General features: G+C 49.3%; 1 protein-coding gene across 4 annotated transcripts in view; it reads left to right on the top strand.

The window, feature by feature from the left end:
• PNPLA7 (patatin like domain 7, lysophospholipase) overlaps positions 1–15284 on the top strand; it is a 1524034-nt gene that overhangs the window by 1198070 nt on the left and 310680 nt on the right. For all 4 annotated transcript variants that reach the window (XM_078642105.1, XM_078642108.1, XM_078642106.1 and 1 more), the window contains one exon: positions 3305–3421. In XM_078642105.1, coding sequence (XP_078498231.1) covers positions 3305–3421 — 117 coding nt within the window. The remainder of the gene's footprint in view (positions 1–3304; positions 3422–15284) is intronic.

Here is a 15284-nt window from a genome sequence, read left to right as displayed (position 1 = left end):
GCGGATGGCATTGTCGATGAGACCAAGGTTGCGGTGCGAAGTTCGGCGGTACCCTCTGCCGGGCCTTCAGGTCACGGAACGGCCAGCGGTCATGGTGACAATGTTGGTTTACCTTTTTCCTCTGTGGCAGCTGAAACCTCCAGTTCCAGAAGCCAGTACCCAGAATATGTTGAAGTCTTTGCTGTTTCTGTGACTTCTTGAACAGGGGGCAAGCTCTAAAACATTCTCTTTGAGATACTTAATATACAGAAAGAACATTCCAGTCCTTTCCCTTCCCAAGACAGAATCAGCAACTGCAGGCCAACCCAACAAAGCAACAACAGCAAAGGGGCAGTACTCCTCCTGACAGCCCTTCTTCCTGGATAGTTCCTTAGTCCAGCAGTAATCTAAAGTTTCTGGGATCAGGGCCCCAATATTTAAACCACATTTTCCATTGAAGTTCTGTGGTGTTAGCACGAACAAAGTACTCCTGGCACACATAAACCAATTCAGCCTGACTCAGGCCAGGTACACCAGAGGAGGTGGAGACGGCTTTGTGAGAGGCAGCCACATTCCATTCAGGTGCAAGCAACCACTCCTGCCACTACTCTAAATGCAGCCAGGTGTATTCAGCCTGGCTATGAGTCACTCAGGAAAGGCAGAACACACTTCAACCCCCCCTGTGTCTGTCCAGTGTGAATGCACAACCCCCGCTCCTGTCACTCTAAAATAAGACAGAGAGGCACACAAGATGGTTAGACAAGAAAATACCCACTTTCTAAAAGTGCACTTTTTTAAAGTGGTAGTTTCAAACATATAATATAAAAATTATCTTTACTAAATAATGTATTTTTAAATCCTGAGTTCAGGCATACTGATCTCCATTTTCCTATCCGCTCCCACTGGCCAGCTATCTGGGCAATGTTACCAAGCAGCTCCCATGTTAACCTATGAGCGAGATAACTTTTAAACACTGAAAACGAAATATACAGTATTTCACTATTAGGACTCGCACAGAATAAACCGGTACATGTCCTTCCATTTTTTAAATACACTGCACCCTGCCAAAGGGTCTACCTTGGGACTACCTTAGGGGTGACTAAGATGCAAGAAAAGGGAAGGGCCTGGTAAGTGGGTGCATTTGCCAGGTCGAAAAGGCAGTTAAACATTGTGCGCAGACACTGCAGTGGCAGGTCTGAGACACCTTTGAAAAGCTACTTATGTAGGTGGGTCAACCAGTGCTGCAGGCCCACTAGTCGCATTTGATTTACAGGCCCTTGGCACACACAGTGCACTGTACAAGGGACTTAGTAGTAAATCAAATAAGCCAATTACGGAAACACCAATCCATAAACACGATTTACATGGAGAGCATATGCACTTTAGCACAGAATAGCAGTGATAACGTGCCCAGAGTCCTAAACCTACAAAAACAAGGTAAAAAACAGGAGGGCAAAAAGTCTGGGGTGAACCTGCTGAAAAAGCCAAGTCTAACAGTCACGGGGCCAGAACTTGTGACTCTGGCACAGATGAGTTAAACAAGCAGTGAATGGGGTTAAAGTGGGATTGGTCTATGCCAGTAGTGTTGTCACCTTTCGCAGAAAATAATACCATATTTCCTATTATTTCAAGATTCAGCAAAGGTATGAACTTAGTAAATAGGATTTATATATAATCGTCCCTGTTCATCATTAAAACTGCTTTTATGATTTTGTTTACTTTAATTGGCAGACACTGACCGTTAAGGTAGCTCCTGAATACCTTTTAAAGTATTTTGGTTTTATGTTTGCCATGCTAAATATGTACTGATAATATGAAAATAAATAGTGACAAGATGATTTTTATTTCTTATGCCGGCCAGTACATTAAAATACTGATCAGGCCAGGTGACAACCCTATTTACGACTGGTTCTGGCTAATGTACGTAGGGGTAAAATGGTTGGAACTGGCTGGGTTGGATGGCTGGGCAGCGCAAGGCTGGTTCTAATGGTTGTTTATGGGGCTACAATGGACTTGATAGTGCCACACTGGTTCTGGTGGATGGGATGGAGCTAGAATGGCTTTGAAATGACTGGGCTGATTGATTTAAATGGGGTTAGAGCACATCTAGTAGGGGTAGATCTGCTGGATGTGTACAAGGTGTGAACATAGTGCGTGGGCTGGCTGTAGTTTGGATGAACTCGGTTTGGGTCATGCTATTTCTTGGTTATGATGATTGAATGGACCATGTAGTCAGGCTAGTGCTTCTCATTGCTCTAAAAGTGGCAATGTATTATATTTAGCACTTTATATTGACTGAATTGCTTGGTTCTGCTGGTGAGAATGTGTCACTTGCGGTGTCATACATTTGGTTATAGTAGAATGTGACTCATAACAACGCTGAAACTATGAAAATGTCACACATCATAGACAACGGAAAAAGTGGTAGCTCTGTGTACGGACTCGCAGTGTGGCATCCCGGTTACTGCCTTTCTATTTATGGTGCTTTGCAGCAGTTTTAAGATCTTTTTAGAGTTTCTTGTTGTTCACATGGGTGCAAATTCTGATATTTTTATGTTTCCCTTGTCTTTATTGCTTGATTTCTGCTTGTGAGAAAGTGTCACTCATAGTTGTTGAATGTCACTCATAATAACACTGAATTTATGAAAATGCCTCACATAAGCGATCTGAAACTTGACCGCTATGTTATCAAATGCCAAACCCCACTGCCTGACGGGTAAGGCCTTAGTTCCCCACTCTCCAAAAACGTAATGTCCTTCACTCACATTTATTAAGATGATTGACATTCAGCATCTATGATTTACCTATGATCTCGTCACCGGGAAGGTGACTTCCGGCCCTGCTGGGTTCAGACCGCGTAATTTCCACTACTTCCTGTGAAATTGAATGCTCTTTCCCTCCTCGAGGCCGAATCTCCATTACCAAAAGGTGTTTGTATTTTCCGTGCCTCTGCTTGATGTTTTAAAATAATTGCTTATTGATGTTCCGAGTGATTTAGTGTTATGGCTTCGAACTTATTCTGTTCTTAAGTAAGTGTACATTGATTTGAAGGTTCCCCAGGTTCCCACGGGGGACTGGGGACACACCTTACATCTTTATGACAAACACGAATGAAGCTGGCTAAAATTAACCATGGGTAACACACAAGCATTGTTTTATGTGAATGATAAACCTATAATAGTGTACAGTACGCCAGCCAGACTTACGCGACATAAATACCGCTACATTTGCGTGAACACTTACCGTGAGGATTTGAGCTTGAGAAAGTGCGACATAATGCCTTTTATACTGATGAAGTGCTCTTTCCTTTTATTCCTTTACGTAGGGGATGACCTCCGTCTTTCAGAAGGTGCTTGACTTGACCTATCCCATCACGTCCATGTTCTCTGGAGCCGGCTTCAACAAAGCCATCAGCTGCATCTTCAAGAACAAGCAGATCGAGGTATTCGCCACATGCCATTGAGTCATCATTGTAAGGCTCCCAAGGAGAGGGGAGATGTAGGTCCTGGCGGTCAAGGAACTGTTGAATTCCTCTGGATGGCATGAATGGCTGTTAGATGTGTTTGCATCTGTAGAGGTAGACACAGGATTGGCACATATTGTTTGAGCTGTAGCTTCCCTTCCTCCTCCCTCTCCACACTGAGACTTAATGCACATCTTTATGAAACTCATTGTGCAGCCTCCAGTACTAAGGCGTCTGCTAGTCATCTGAAGTCTCATCTCATGTTCGCTTTTATTTGGATTTTTTACTCTGTCATTAAACGTTGCACAATGTATATATTATTATTCTGTCATGCCATACATTGAAAAGTGAAAACGGAATACTTCCATCATTTATTAATGTTCTCGAATATTTGCAATGCTATACCTTATCAATAAATGAGAAAGTGCCAATGATAATTGAAGGCATGTGAAAGACACTCCCTCCCCAGAGAGATCATCCAGGACTTCGAACTTTAAGGTGAACTGAATTTAGCCTTTTGAAGACGACTTGTTAGGGAATGCTTGCCCTGAGGTAGCCAGCCCTCTGTATTTTACTTCTGTCATTTCCACTGAGCCTGGTGGGCTGTTCATTGCAACCTGCATGAGCACATCCTCAAGGAATGCCTGCCTCAGGACTAAAGCGCTGTATAAACAACAGAGCCAACTGATAACTCAGTCTCTGGTGCTCCATAAACAATTTGGATAGGAGATTATCTCACTCAATCAAGGTGATGGCATGGCATATAACTACTTTAGGCTGCATTTCCAGTTCAGTGGAAGGCTAGCAAAGGCACCTACAACAGGCCAGTATAGTTGGCGTGTAACCTTGTAGCGGTTGGTTGAGCGAGTGGCTGCTAATATCCTTATTGTCCACATACTGTTGATTGTTAATACCTCTTACCGTTTGCCCACATTATGTGCCTTTGACTTGGGCTTAGTTAGTTTGAGGGCTCGTGAGCACATCATCCTTCCCTCTTAACTTCTGTTAACAGATGTGCTGTGCCAAGTGAGAGATGTTCTTCTGCCGTGCTGCATAAAATCCAACAAGGTGAATCAGAATCCATATGTGATGCACTAGATCAGTAGAGGTTTTTTTAATATAGAAATGTCAGGTTTCAGTAGCAAGCAGTCTGTGATTGGATCAAACACATTAGCCAAACATGAAATGCGGCCTTTGGATGGTCAAATAGTGAGGGCATCCACCGCAGTTGAAATGATGTTTCTTCTCTTCCCCATCTTATTAGTGGATACTTAAACAAAATGCCAGTCTGCTCTAAGGTGTGTTCCGAGTGATTAAGCCATGACGGAATGAGAAGATCAAACTGTCACACATGTTAATGATTACCAATTAATCATTATAGACTTTGCATCGGTATGTAGAGAGGTATTGGTTTATCTGATGCTCTATTCATTTCTTACATTCTTTAATCAAGGGAAGGAAATCGGCCTTACTGTTCCATGTAGGCGACACTGGCCCCAGGCGATCACCTACAGCGCTGAAAATTGTTGAATTCGGAGTCTGTTTATTAAGACATTTTAAATATTTTTCCACATGCAGGCTCGAATCTACAGCTGCTCCTTCATTTGTTCACATTCACATGATTTAGAAATGTTGCCTTGCAACTAGGGGGAGCTAAAAGTACTGAGAAAGGTCCCATGGCTTGTACTTTCGTTCTCTTTCATGTTCTTTTAGTAGTGCTTAGATTATCATAGCTCCCCTTTTTGCTTTATTTAGAGTGATAACACCTTATTACAGATTTTCTGATCACTCTCTGGGTTAGCTTTGTACTTGGAACTGGTGACTGCGTTCATCCGCCTGATCTCCAGGAAGTTCTTGATGGGTAAGCCTCACTCCAAACTAGGGCTGACGATGCAACCATTTGTAACTTAAAGGTTCATAATAGGTCCAGAGCATCCCACAGAGACCACATTAATACTATAATCTTACTTAATCACATTACCAGTACAAATGAATTAAATATTAAATTAGAGGCTGGACCAATGATTGATATGCATTGTAATGAGGCCACAAATGGAGAAGTCCCTTATTTACTTTGTAAGCTAAATCCACTCATTGGATAGTAGAGCACCAGATGAAACTTCAGACTGTAATACAACAAATGTAATTGTGAGAAGTTTCTTCTAAAGCATTTATATCTGAAACAAAGTTTTGTTAAGCTGGGCTGTGTAAAGCTTCTGCTTTGTTTTGTGGTTTCCCATTGGTACACTGTTTCTCCTTTTTAGGTCTCGCCTGTCGATGCGCATGCGCATCGAGCAAGCGAGACTATAGGGGCTCATCCAGACTTTATCTAACTTTCAAGGAATCGTGGCGATTCCTTGCAGTGCCCGTGACTTTTAAGCTCAATGCGCATGTGCATTGAGCTTAAAAGCGCGTGCACAGCCGCCCGCATTCCTCCGACACCTTTGAAGTGAAACTTAGCTTCACTTCAAAGGCCCGGCTTGTTCACACCCACATGCCGCTCTGCCCCGCTCCGCCCCCTCCCCTGAGTCATCCTGCCTGCCCCTTCCCGCCGTGTCGCATTTCTCCTCCCCCCTCCCCTCTCCCCTCTCCCCTCTCTTCCCTCCGTCTTTTAGGTCTCGCCTGTCGATGCGCATGCGCATCGAGCAAGCGAGACTATAGGGGCTCATCCAGACTTTATCTAACTTTCAAGGAATCGTGGCGATTCCTTGCAGTGCCCGTGACTTTTAAGCTCAATGCGCATGTGCATTGAGCTTAAAAGCGCGTGCACAGCCGCCCGCATTCCTCCGACACCTTTGAAGTGAAACTTAGCTTCACTTCAAAGGCCCGGCTTGTTCACACCCACATGCCGCTCTGCCCCGCTCCGCCCCCTCCCCTGAGTCATCCTGCCTGCCCCTTCCCGCCGTGTCGCATTTCTCCTCCCCCCTCCCCTCTCCCCTCTCCCCTCTCTTCCCTCCGTTATGTTTTCTTTGATGCTGGTATTGCTGGCAGCGGCATTGCGCTTGGAGGGACAGCAACAACATAAAACTGACCATGAAGTTAATCACAGGACCCTGCAGCCGAAGGCTTCGTGCACTGAGCCCTCCCGGCATACACATAATTTTATCGCTCTCTTTCTCTCGCGCTCTCCCTACATCTATAGCTCCCCCTCCCTCTCTCCTGTCTTCCTCTGTCTCACTCTAACTGTGTTCCTCCCTCTGTCTCACTCCCCCTCTCTTTTTCCTCCTCTCTCCCTCCCTCTCCGCCTCGCAGCTTAGATTCACGTTTCTGCCTGTTTCACTCTCTCTTCCAACTCTCACCCCCCTCTCCATTTACTTACACAAATCTCGCAGATACCCCAAGCAGCGGTGCACGCAGTACCAATCCTTCTGTTATGCCACATCTCGCAGCTTAGATTCTTTCGCTCTTTCTTTTAACTCTCCACGTTTCTGCCTGTTTCACTCTCTCTTTTAACTCTCACCCCCCTCTCCATTTACTTACACAAATCTCGCAGATACCCCAAGCAGCGGTGCACGCAGTACCAATCCTTCTGTTATGCCACATCTCGCAGCTTAGATTCATTCGCTCTTTCTTTTAACTCTCCACGTTTCTTCCTGTTTCACTCTCTCTTTTAACTCTCACCCCCCTCTCCATTTACTTACACATATCTCGCAGATACCCCAAGCAGCGGTGCACGCAGTACCAATCCTTCTGTTATGCCACATCTCGCAGCTTAGATTCATTCCCTCTTTCTTTTAACTCCCCACGTTTCTGCCTGTTTCACTCTCTCTTCCAACTCTCACCCCCCTCTCCATTTACTTATACAAATCTCGCAGATACCCCAAGCAGCGGTGCACGCAGTACCAATCCTTCTGTTATGCCACATCTCGCAGCTTAGATTCATTTGCTTTTTTTTTTAACTCTCCACGTTTCTGCCTGTTTCACTCTCTCTTTTAACTCTCACCCCCCTCTCCATTTACGTTTCTGCCTGTTTCACTCAGCCACGCAACGCCACTCAGGCACGCAACGCCACTCACGCACGCAACGCCACTCAGCCACGCAACGCCACTCAGCCACGCAACGCCACTCACCCACGCAACGCCACTCAGCCACGCAACGCCACTCACCCACGCAACGCCACTCACCCACGCAACGCCACTCATGCACGCCACTCACACACGCAACCCCACGCACACATGCAACGCCACTCAGCCACTCACTGCCACTCTGCCACGCAACGCCACTCAGCCACGCAACGCCACTCAGCCACGCAACGCCACTCAGCCACGCAACGCCACTCACCCACGCAACGCCACTCAGCCACGCAACGCCACTCAGCCACGCAACGCCACTCACCCACGCAACGCCACTCACCCACGCAACGCCACTCACCCACGCAACGCCACTCACCCACGCAACGCCACTCACCCACGCAACGCCACTCAGCCACGCAACGCCACTCAGCCACGCAACGCCACTCAGCCACGCAACGCCACTCAGCCACGCAACGCCACTCACCCATGCAACGCCACTCACCCACGCAACGCCACTCACCCACGCAACGCCACTCACCCACGCAACGCCACTCACCCACGCAACGCCACTCACCCACGCAACGCCACTCTGGCACGCAACGCCACTCTGGCACGCAACGCCACTCTGGCACGCAACGCCACTCACCCACGCAACGCCACTCAGCCACGCAACGCCACTCACCCACGCAACGCCACTCAGCCACGCAACGCCACTCACCCACGCAACGCCACTCACCCACGCAATGCCACTCACCCACGCAACGCCACTCACCCACGCAACGCCACTCACCCACGCAACGCCACTCAGCCACGCAACGCCACTCAGCCACGCAACGCCACTCAGCCACGCAACGCCACTCACCCACGCAACGCCACTCACCCACGCAACGCCACTCACCCACGCAACGCCACTCACCCACGCAACGCCACTCACCCACGCAACGCCACTCACCCACGCAACGCCACTCTGGCACGCAACGCCACTCTGGCACGCAACGCCACTCTGGCACGCAACGCCACTCTGGCACGCAACGCCACTCTGGCACGCAACGCCACTCAGCCACGCAACGCCACTCAGCCACGCAACGCCACTCAGCCACGCAACGCCACTCACCCACGCAACGCCACTCACCCACGCAACGCCACTCACCCACGCAACGCCACTCACCCACGCAACGCCACTCACCCACGCAACGCCACTCACCCACGCAACGCCACTCTGGCACGCAACGCCACTCTGGCACGCAACGCCACTCTGGCACGCAACGCCACTCTGGCACGCAACGCCACTCTGGCACGCAACGCCACTCTGGCACGCAACGCCACTCTGGCACGCAACGCCACTCACCCACGCAACGCCACTCACCCACGCAACGCCACTCCCCCACGCAACGCCACTCCCCCACGCAACGCCACTCCCCCACGCAACGCCACTCACCCACGCAACGCCACTCAGCCACGCAACGCCACTCAGCCACGCAACGCCACTCAGCCATGCAACGCCACTCAGCCACGCAACGCCACTCACCCACGCAACGCCACTCACCCACTCAACGCCACTCACCCACGCAACGCCACTCTGGCACGCAACGCCACTCTGGCACGCAACGCCACTCTGGCACGCAACGCCACTCACCCACGCAACGCCACTCACCCACGCAACGCCACTCACCCACGCAACGCCACTCACCCACGCAACGCCACTCACCCACGCAACGCCACTCAGCCACGCAACGCCACTCAGCCACGCAACGCCACTCAGCCACGCAACGCCACTCAGCCACGCAACGCCACTCAGCCACGCAACGCCACTCAGCCACGCAACGCCACTCAGCCACGCAACGCCACTCAGCCACGCAACGCCACTCAGCCACGCAACGCCACTCAGCCACGCAACGCCACTCAGCCACGCAACGCCACTCAGCCACGCAACGCCACTCAGCCACGCAACGCCACTCAGCCACGCAACGCCACTCACCCACGCAACGCCACTCACCCACGCAACGCCACTCACCCACGCAACGCCACTCACCCACGCAACGCCACTCACCCACGCAACGCCACTCACCCACGCAACGCCACTCACCCACGCAACGCCACTCAGCCACGCAACGCCACTCACCCACGCAACGCCACTCACCCACGCAACGCCACTCACTCACGCAACGCCACTCACCCACGCAACGCCACTCACCCACGCAACGCCACTCAGCCACGCAACGCCACTCACACACGCCACTCACACACGCAACGCCACGCACACATGCAACGCCACTCAGCCACGCACTGCCACTCTGCCACGCAACGCCACTCAGCCACGCAACGCCACTCAGCCACGCAACGCCACTCACACACGCAACGCCACTCACACGCAACGCCACTCACACACGCAACGCCACTCACCCACGCAACGCCACTCACCCACGCAACGCCACTCACCCACGCAATGCCACTCTGGCACGCAACGCCACTCACCCACGCAACGCCACTCACCCACGCAACGCCACTCACCCACACAACGCCACTCACCCACGCAACGCCACTCACCCACGCAACGCCACTCACCCACGCAACGCCACTCAGCCACGCAACGCCACTCAGCCACGCAACGCCACTCAGCCACGCAACGCCACTCACACACGCAACGCCACTCACACGCAACGCCACTCACCCACGCAACGCCACTCACACGCAACGCCACTCAGCCACGCAACGCCACTCAGCCACGCAACGCCACTCACCCACGCAACGCCACTCACCCACGCAACGCCACTCACCCACGCAACGCCACTCACCCACGCAACGCCACTCACCCACGCAACGCCACTCACCCACGCAACGCCACTCACCCACGCAACGCCACTCAGCCACGCAACGCCACTCACCCACGCAACGCCACTCACCCACGCAACGCCACTCACCCACGCAACGCCACTCACCCACGCAACGCCACTCACCCACGCAACGCCACTCAGCCACGCAACGCCACTCAGCCACGCAACGCCACTCACACACGCCACTCACACACGCAACGACGCAGCAACAAACACGGAGGAATAACACACCTTTACCGCACGAACATTCACATCAATTTGGAAAAAGCCCCGTTGACGCATGTCAAATGCAACGCTACGTCACACAACGTAGAGCTGCGATTGGCTAAAAATTACGTAACGCTCATAATTACATCACCATCAATTAAAAAATAGAACGCTAACATCCCTTACGTAACAAACGTAAAGGGAATACATTGCGTAATACCCTTTACTAGAACAGAAAAAAAAAAACTTTTAATTACATACACTAAATAATTTTAGAAACGTATACACAAGCCAAGTGCGACCAAAAAACACGTACGGCAAAACGGAACACAATCCATGGCAACAAATACACCGAAATAGCAGCCATTGATAAAATAAAAATCAAATGCAAGAAGCCAGGCAGAAAGTACATGCGAGCAGAGAGACCTAATAAAATAATTACATTAGCTTTACAATAAGCAAATCAATAAACAAAAGTATAAAAGTCACAAAGACACGCTTCAATATTATGCAAATTAATTTGTCATTACCTGTCCATCGTAGCAGCTCATTCCCTGAAATAAAGAAAATATAAAAAAGAAAACACACAAAGAGAACATACACAGTGCATACATAAAACTTTTCACTACAACAATAAACAAACAAAAAAAAAAACTGTGCACGCACTACCAATCCTTCCGTTATGCCAGATCTCACAATCTTCCATCACACACGGAGCTGCTCCAGCACAGGCAACGGCAATGCAAGCTTCACTCAAACACGGAGCAGGTACAGCACAGGCAACAGCATTCCCTTACACATGGAACAGGTACAGCACCGAGAGCTGCAGTGCAATCTTCCCTCACACATACATCAGGTACAGCACAGCCGGCAGCAGTGCAAGCTTCCCTCACACACAGAGCAGGTACAGCACAGGCAGCAGCAGTGCAAGCTTCCCTCACACATAGATCAGGTACAGCACAGGCGGCAGCAGTGCAAGCTTCTCTTACACATGCAACAGGTACAGCACCGACAGCAGCAGTGCAAGCTTCCATCACACACGGAGCAGGTATAGCACAGGCAACGGCAATGCAAGCTTCACTCAAACACGGAGCAGGTACAGCACAGCCAACAGCAGTGCAAGCTTCCCTTACACATGGAACAGGTACAGCACCGACAGCAGCAGTGCAAGCTTCCCTCACACATACATCAGGTACAGCACAGGCAGCTGCAGTGCAAGCTTCCATCACACACGGAGCAGGTATAGCACAGGCAACGGCAATGCAAGCTTCACTCAAACACGGAGCAGGTACAGCACAGGCAACAGCAGTGCAAGCTTCCCTTACACATGGAACAGGTACAGCACCGACAGCAGCAGTGCAAGCTTCCCTCACACATACATCAGGTACAGCACAGGCAGCTGCAGTGCAAGCTTCCATCACACACGGAGCAGGTACTGCACAGGCAACGGCAATGCAAGCTTCACTCAAACACGGAGCAGGTACAGCACAGCCAACAGCAGTGCAAGCTTCCCTTACACATGGAACAGGTACAGCACCGACAGCAGCAGTGCAAGCTTTCATCACACATACATCAGGTACAGCACAGGCGGCAACAGTGCAAGCTTCCCTCACACACGGAGCAGGTACAGCACAGCATACCCTCAGACCCTCACCCTCAACACCTCACCCTCACTAACTTCACCCTTATCACCTCACCCACAATTCCACACCCTCACTCACCCTCACCATCACTCACCCTCACTCACACTCAACACATCACCCTCATCTACACTCAACATCACCATCACTCACCCTCAACATCTCATCCTTAACACCTCACTCTTAACACCTCACTCACCCTCACTCATCCTCAACAAGTCACACTCACTCACCCTTAACACCTCACCCTCACCCTCAATACCATTCAACACCTCACCCTCACCTTCACTCAACATCACCCTCACTCACCCTCAACGACTCACCCTCAGTTACACACACTAACACTCAAAAACGCAACAGCACTCTGCCTCTCCATCATTCACACTCTATCCATCATTCACACACTATCCATCTTTCAGAAACTCTGCATCATTCACCCACTCACCATCATTCACCCAATCTCCATCATTCACCCAATCTCCATCATTCACCCAATCTACAGCATTCACCCAATCTACAGCATTCACCCAATAGACAGCATTCACCCAATAGACAGCATTCACCCAATCTGCAGCATTCACCCAATCTGCAGCATTCACCCAATCTGCAGCATTCACCCAATCTGCAGCATTCACCCAATCTGCAGCATTCACCCAATCTGCAGCATTCACCCAATCTGCAGCATTCACCCACTCTGCAGCATTCACCCACTCTGCAGCATTCACCCACTCTGCAGCATTCACCCACTCTGCAGCATTCACCCACTCTGCAGCATTCACCCACTCTGCAGCATTCACCCACTCTGCAGCATTCACCCACTCTGCAGCATTCACCCACTCTGCAGCATTCACCCACTCTGCAGCATACACCCACTCTGCAGCATTCACCCACTCTGCAGCATTCACCCACTCTGCAGCATTCACCCACTCTGCAGCATTCACCCACTCTGCAATTTGAGGAATGTTAGGCCATTTTCTTACACATAAAGAAATTTCAGGACGGAAAACAAGGGGGTCGACGGAGTATAGCATCAGATACGTTAGACACAAAAAAAACTTAACATCATTGACCTAAAAGGATGCAAGGATGTTAATCAGTCTTCGGGCCAAAAAGTAAATTTAATTCGTACGATATTACAACAATATTACACAAAGGAAACAAATACAAATATGTGGCAGGAAGCGAGGACGAGGAGATACAAAGACACAAGTGAAACAGGCAACTTTTTCGCCGGGCAATAAACAAGCACTATTCATCCGGAGAATGGGACGGTTTAAAGACAGTAGTCAACAGTTACACAAAAAACCGGACGCATACAACAATAGCACTTCTTCTCACGGAATTCCGTCTAATATAAAGCAAATATGACGAAATAAACAAAAATTCAGAAACAATCAAATTTTTCAGAGGGAAATAAACAAGAACGATTCATCCGGAAAATGGGACGCATTGAATACAATAGTCGAGATTTACACAAAAAAAGAAACGCTTAACACAATAGCATTTATCCAGACGGAATTAGTTCAAATACAATAAAACATATTACGAACATAGAAAGAGTCAGTCACAAAAATCTAACGAAAAATACATTAGTTCACTGTACATGTCGTTCATACATTGCTAAAAATACTACAGTCAGCAAAGACACAAAGTTTCATTTCATACTTCAAGTACGTCAATAACAAATTATCCGACTACTTCAGCATCACACAAAAAAATAATAAAAAAACAACTTACATCAATATATTACAACACATTTACCACTTCGAAATGAAACAAACCCCTTTTGTATGTCAAATTACCAAAAAAAGGACATTAATACATTACATTACAGTTTAACAAAACATATGCATTACACATCGCCAATAAAAAACACTACTTTATGTTACATTACAAACATTTACAAATATTACGAGTGAATTAAATAAATTTAGCAAGTATTTAAATTTTACATAGTATATATACTACATTACATTACATTAAAATAAACTTAGGAATACATTCTTACCTGTCAAACGACGCAGCAACACCACCGGGACAAGAACACGCCTTCCGCACACCAACATTCTCGATCAATGGGGAATTCAACGGTTGACGTATGCAAATCGGAACGCTACGTCAAAAACGTCGCGCTCCGATTGGCTAGAAAAATACGTAAACAAAAAACACACACAACTCAAAAATAAACTAGACCGCTAAACATAGCAGACGTCGACGTGACGCTATACGTCGGCCATTTTAAAAAAAAAATAAAAACGAGACTACACAAACATGTTACAAAACATACACATAGTTAGTACAATACATACACATTTAAAATTACATACTAATATACACATAAGACTGAAGTAATACAAAGGGGACACCTTTAGTTACAAACAACACATTACTTAATTATTATTAACATATACACACACTCTTAACATCACCCTCACACAACAAAACTATCACACTCTTTCACACACGCTCAGTAACGCTAAAACAACCACGCAACGCCACTCAGGCACGCAACGCCACTCACGCACGCAACGCCACTCAGCCACGCAACGCCACTCAGCCACGCAACGCCACTCACCCACGCAACGCCACTCAGCCACGCAACGCCACTCACCCACGCAACGCCACTCACCCACGCAACGCCACTCATGCACGCCACTCACACACGCAACGCCACGCACACATGCAACGCCACTCAGCCACTCACTGCCACTCTGCCACGCAACGCCACTCAGCCACGCAACGCCACTCAGCCACGCAACGCCACTCAGCCACGCAACGCCACTCACCCACGCAACGCCACTCAGCCACGCAACGCCACTCACCCACGCAACGCCACTCACCCACGCAATGCCACTCACCCACGCAACGCCACTCACCCACGCAACGCCACTCACCCACGCAACGCCACTCAGCCACGCAACGCCACTCAGCCACGCAACGCCACTCAGCCACGCAACGCCACTCACCCATGCAACGCCACTCACCCACGCAACGCCACTCACCCACGCAACGCCACTCAGCCACGCAACGCCACTCACCCACGCAACGCCACTCACCCACGCAACGCCACTCACCCACGCAACGCCACTCACCCACGCAACGCCACTCACCCACGCAACGCCACTCACCCACGCAACGCCACTCACCC

This window comes from Lissotriton helveticus, chromosome 5_1 (genome assembly GCF_964261635.1).
Source record: "Lissotriton helveticus chromosome 5_1, aLisHel1.1, whole genome shotgun sequence".
Lineage (NCBI taxonomy): Eukaryota > Metazoa > Chordata > Amphibia > Caudata > Salamandridae > Lissotriton > Lissotriton helveticus.
This window is presented reverse-complemented; position numbering and strand designations above follow the sequence as displayed.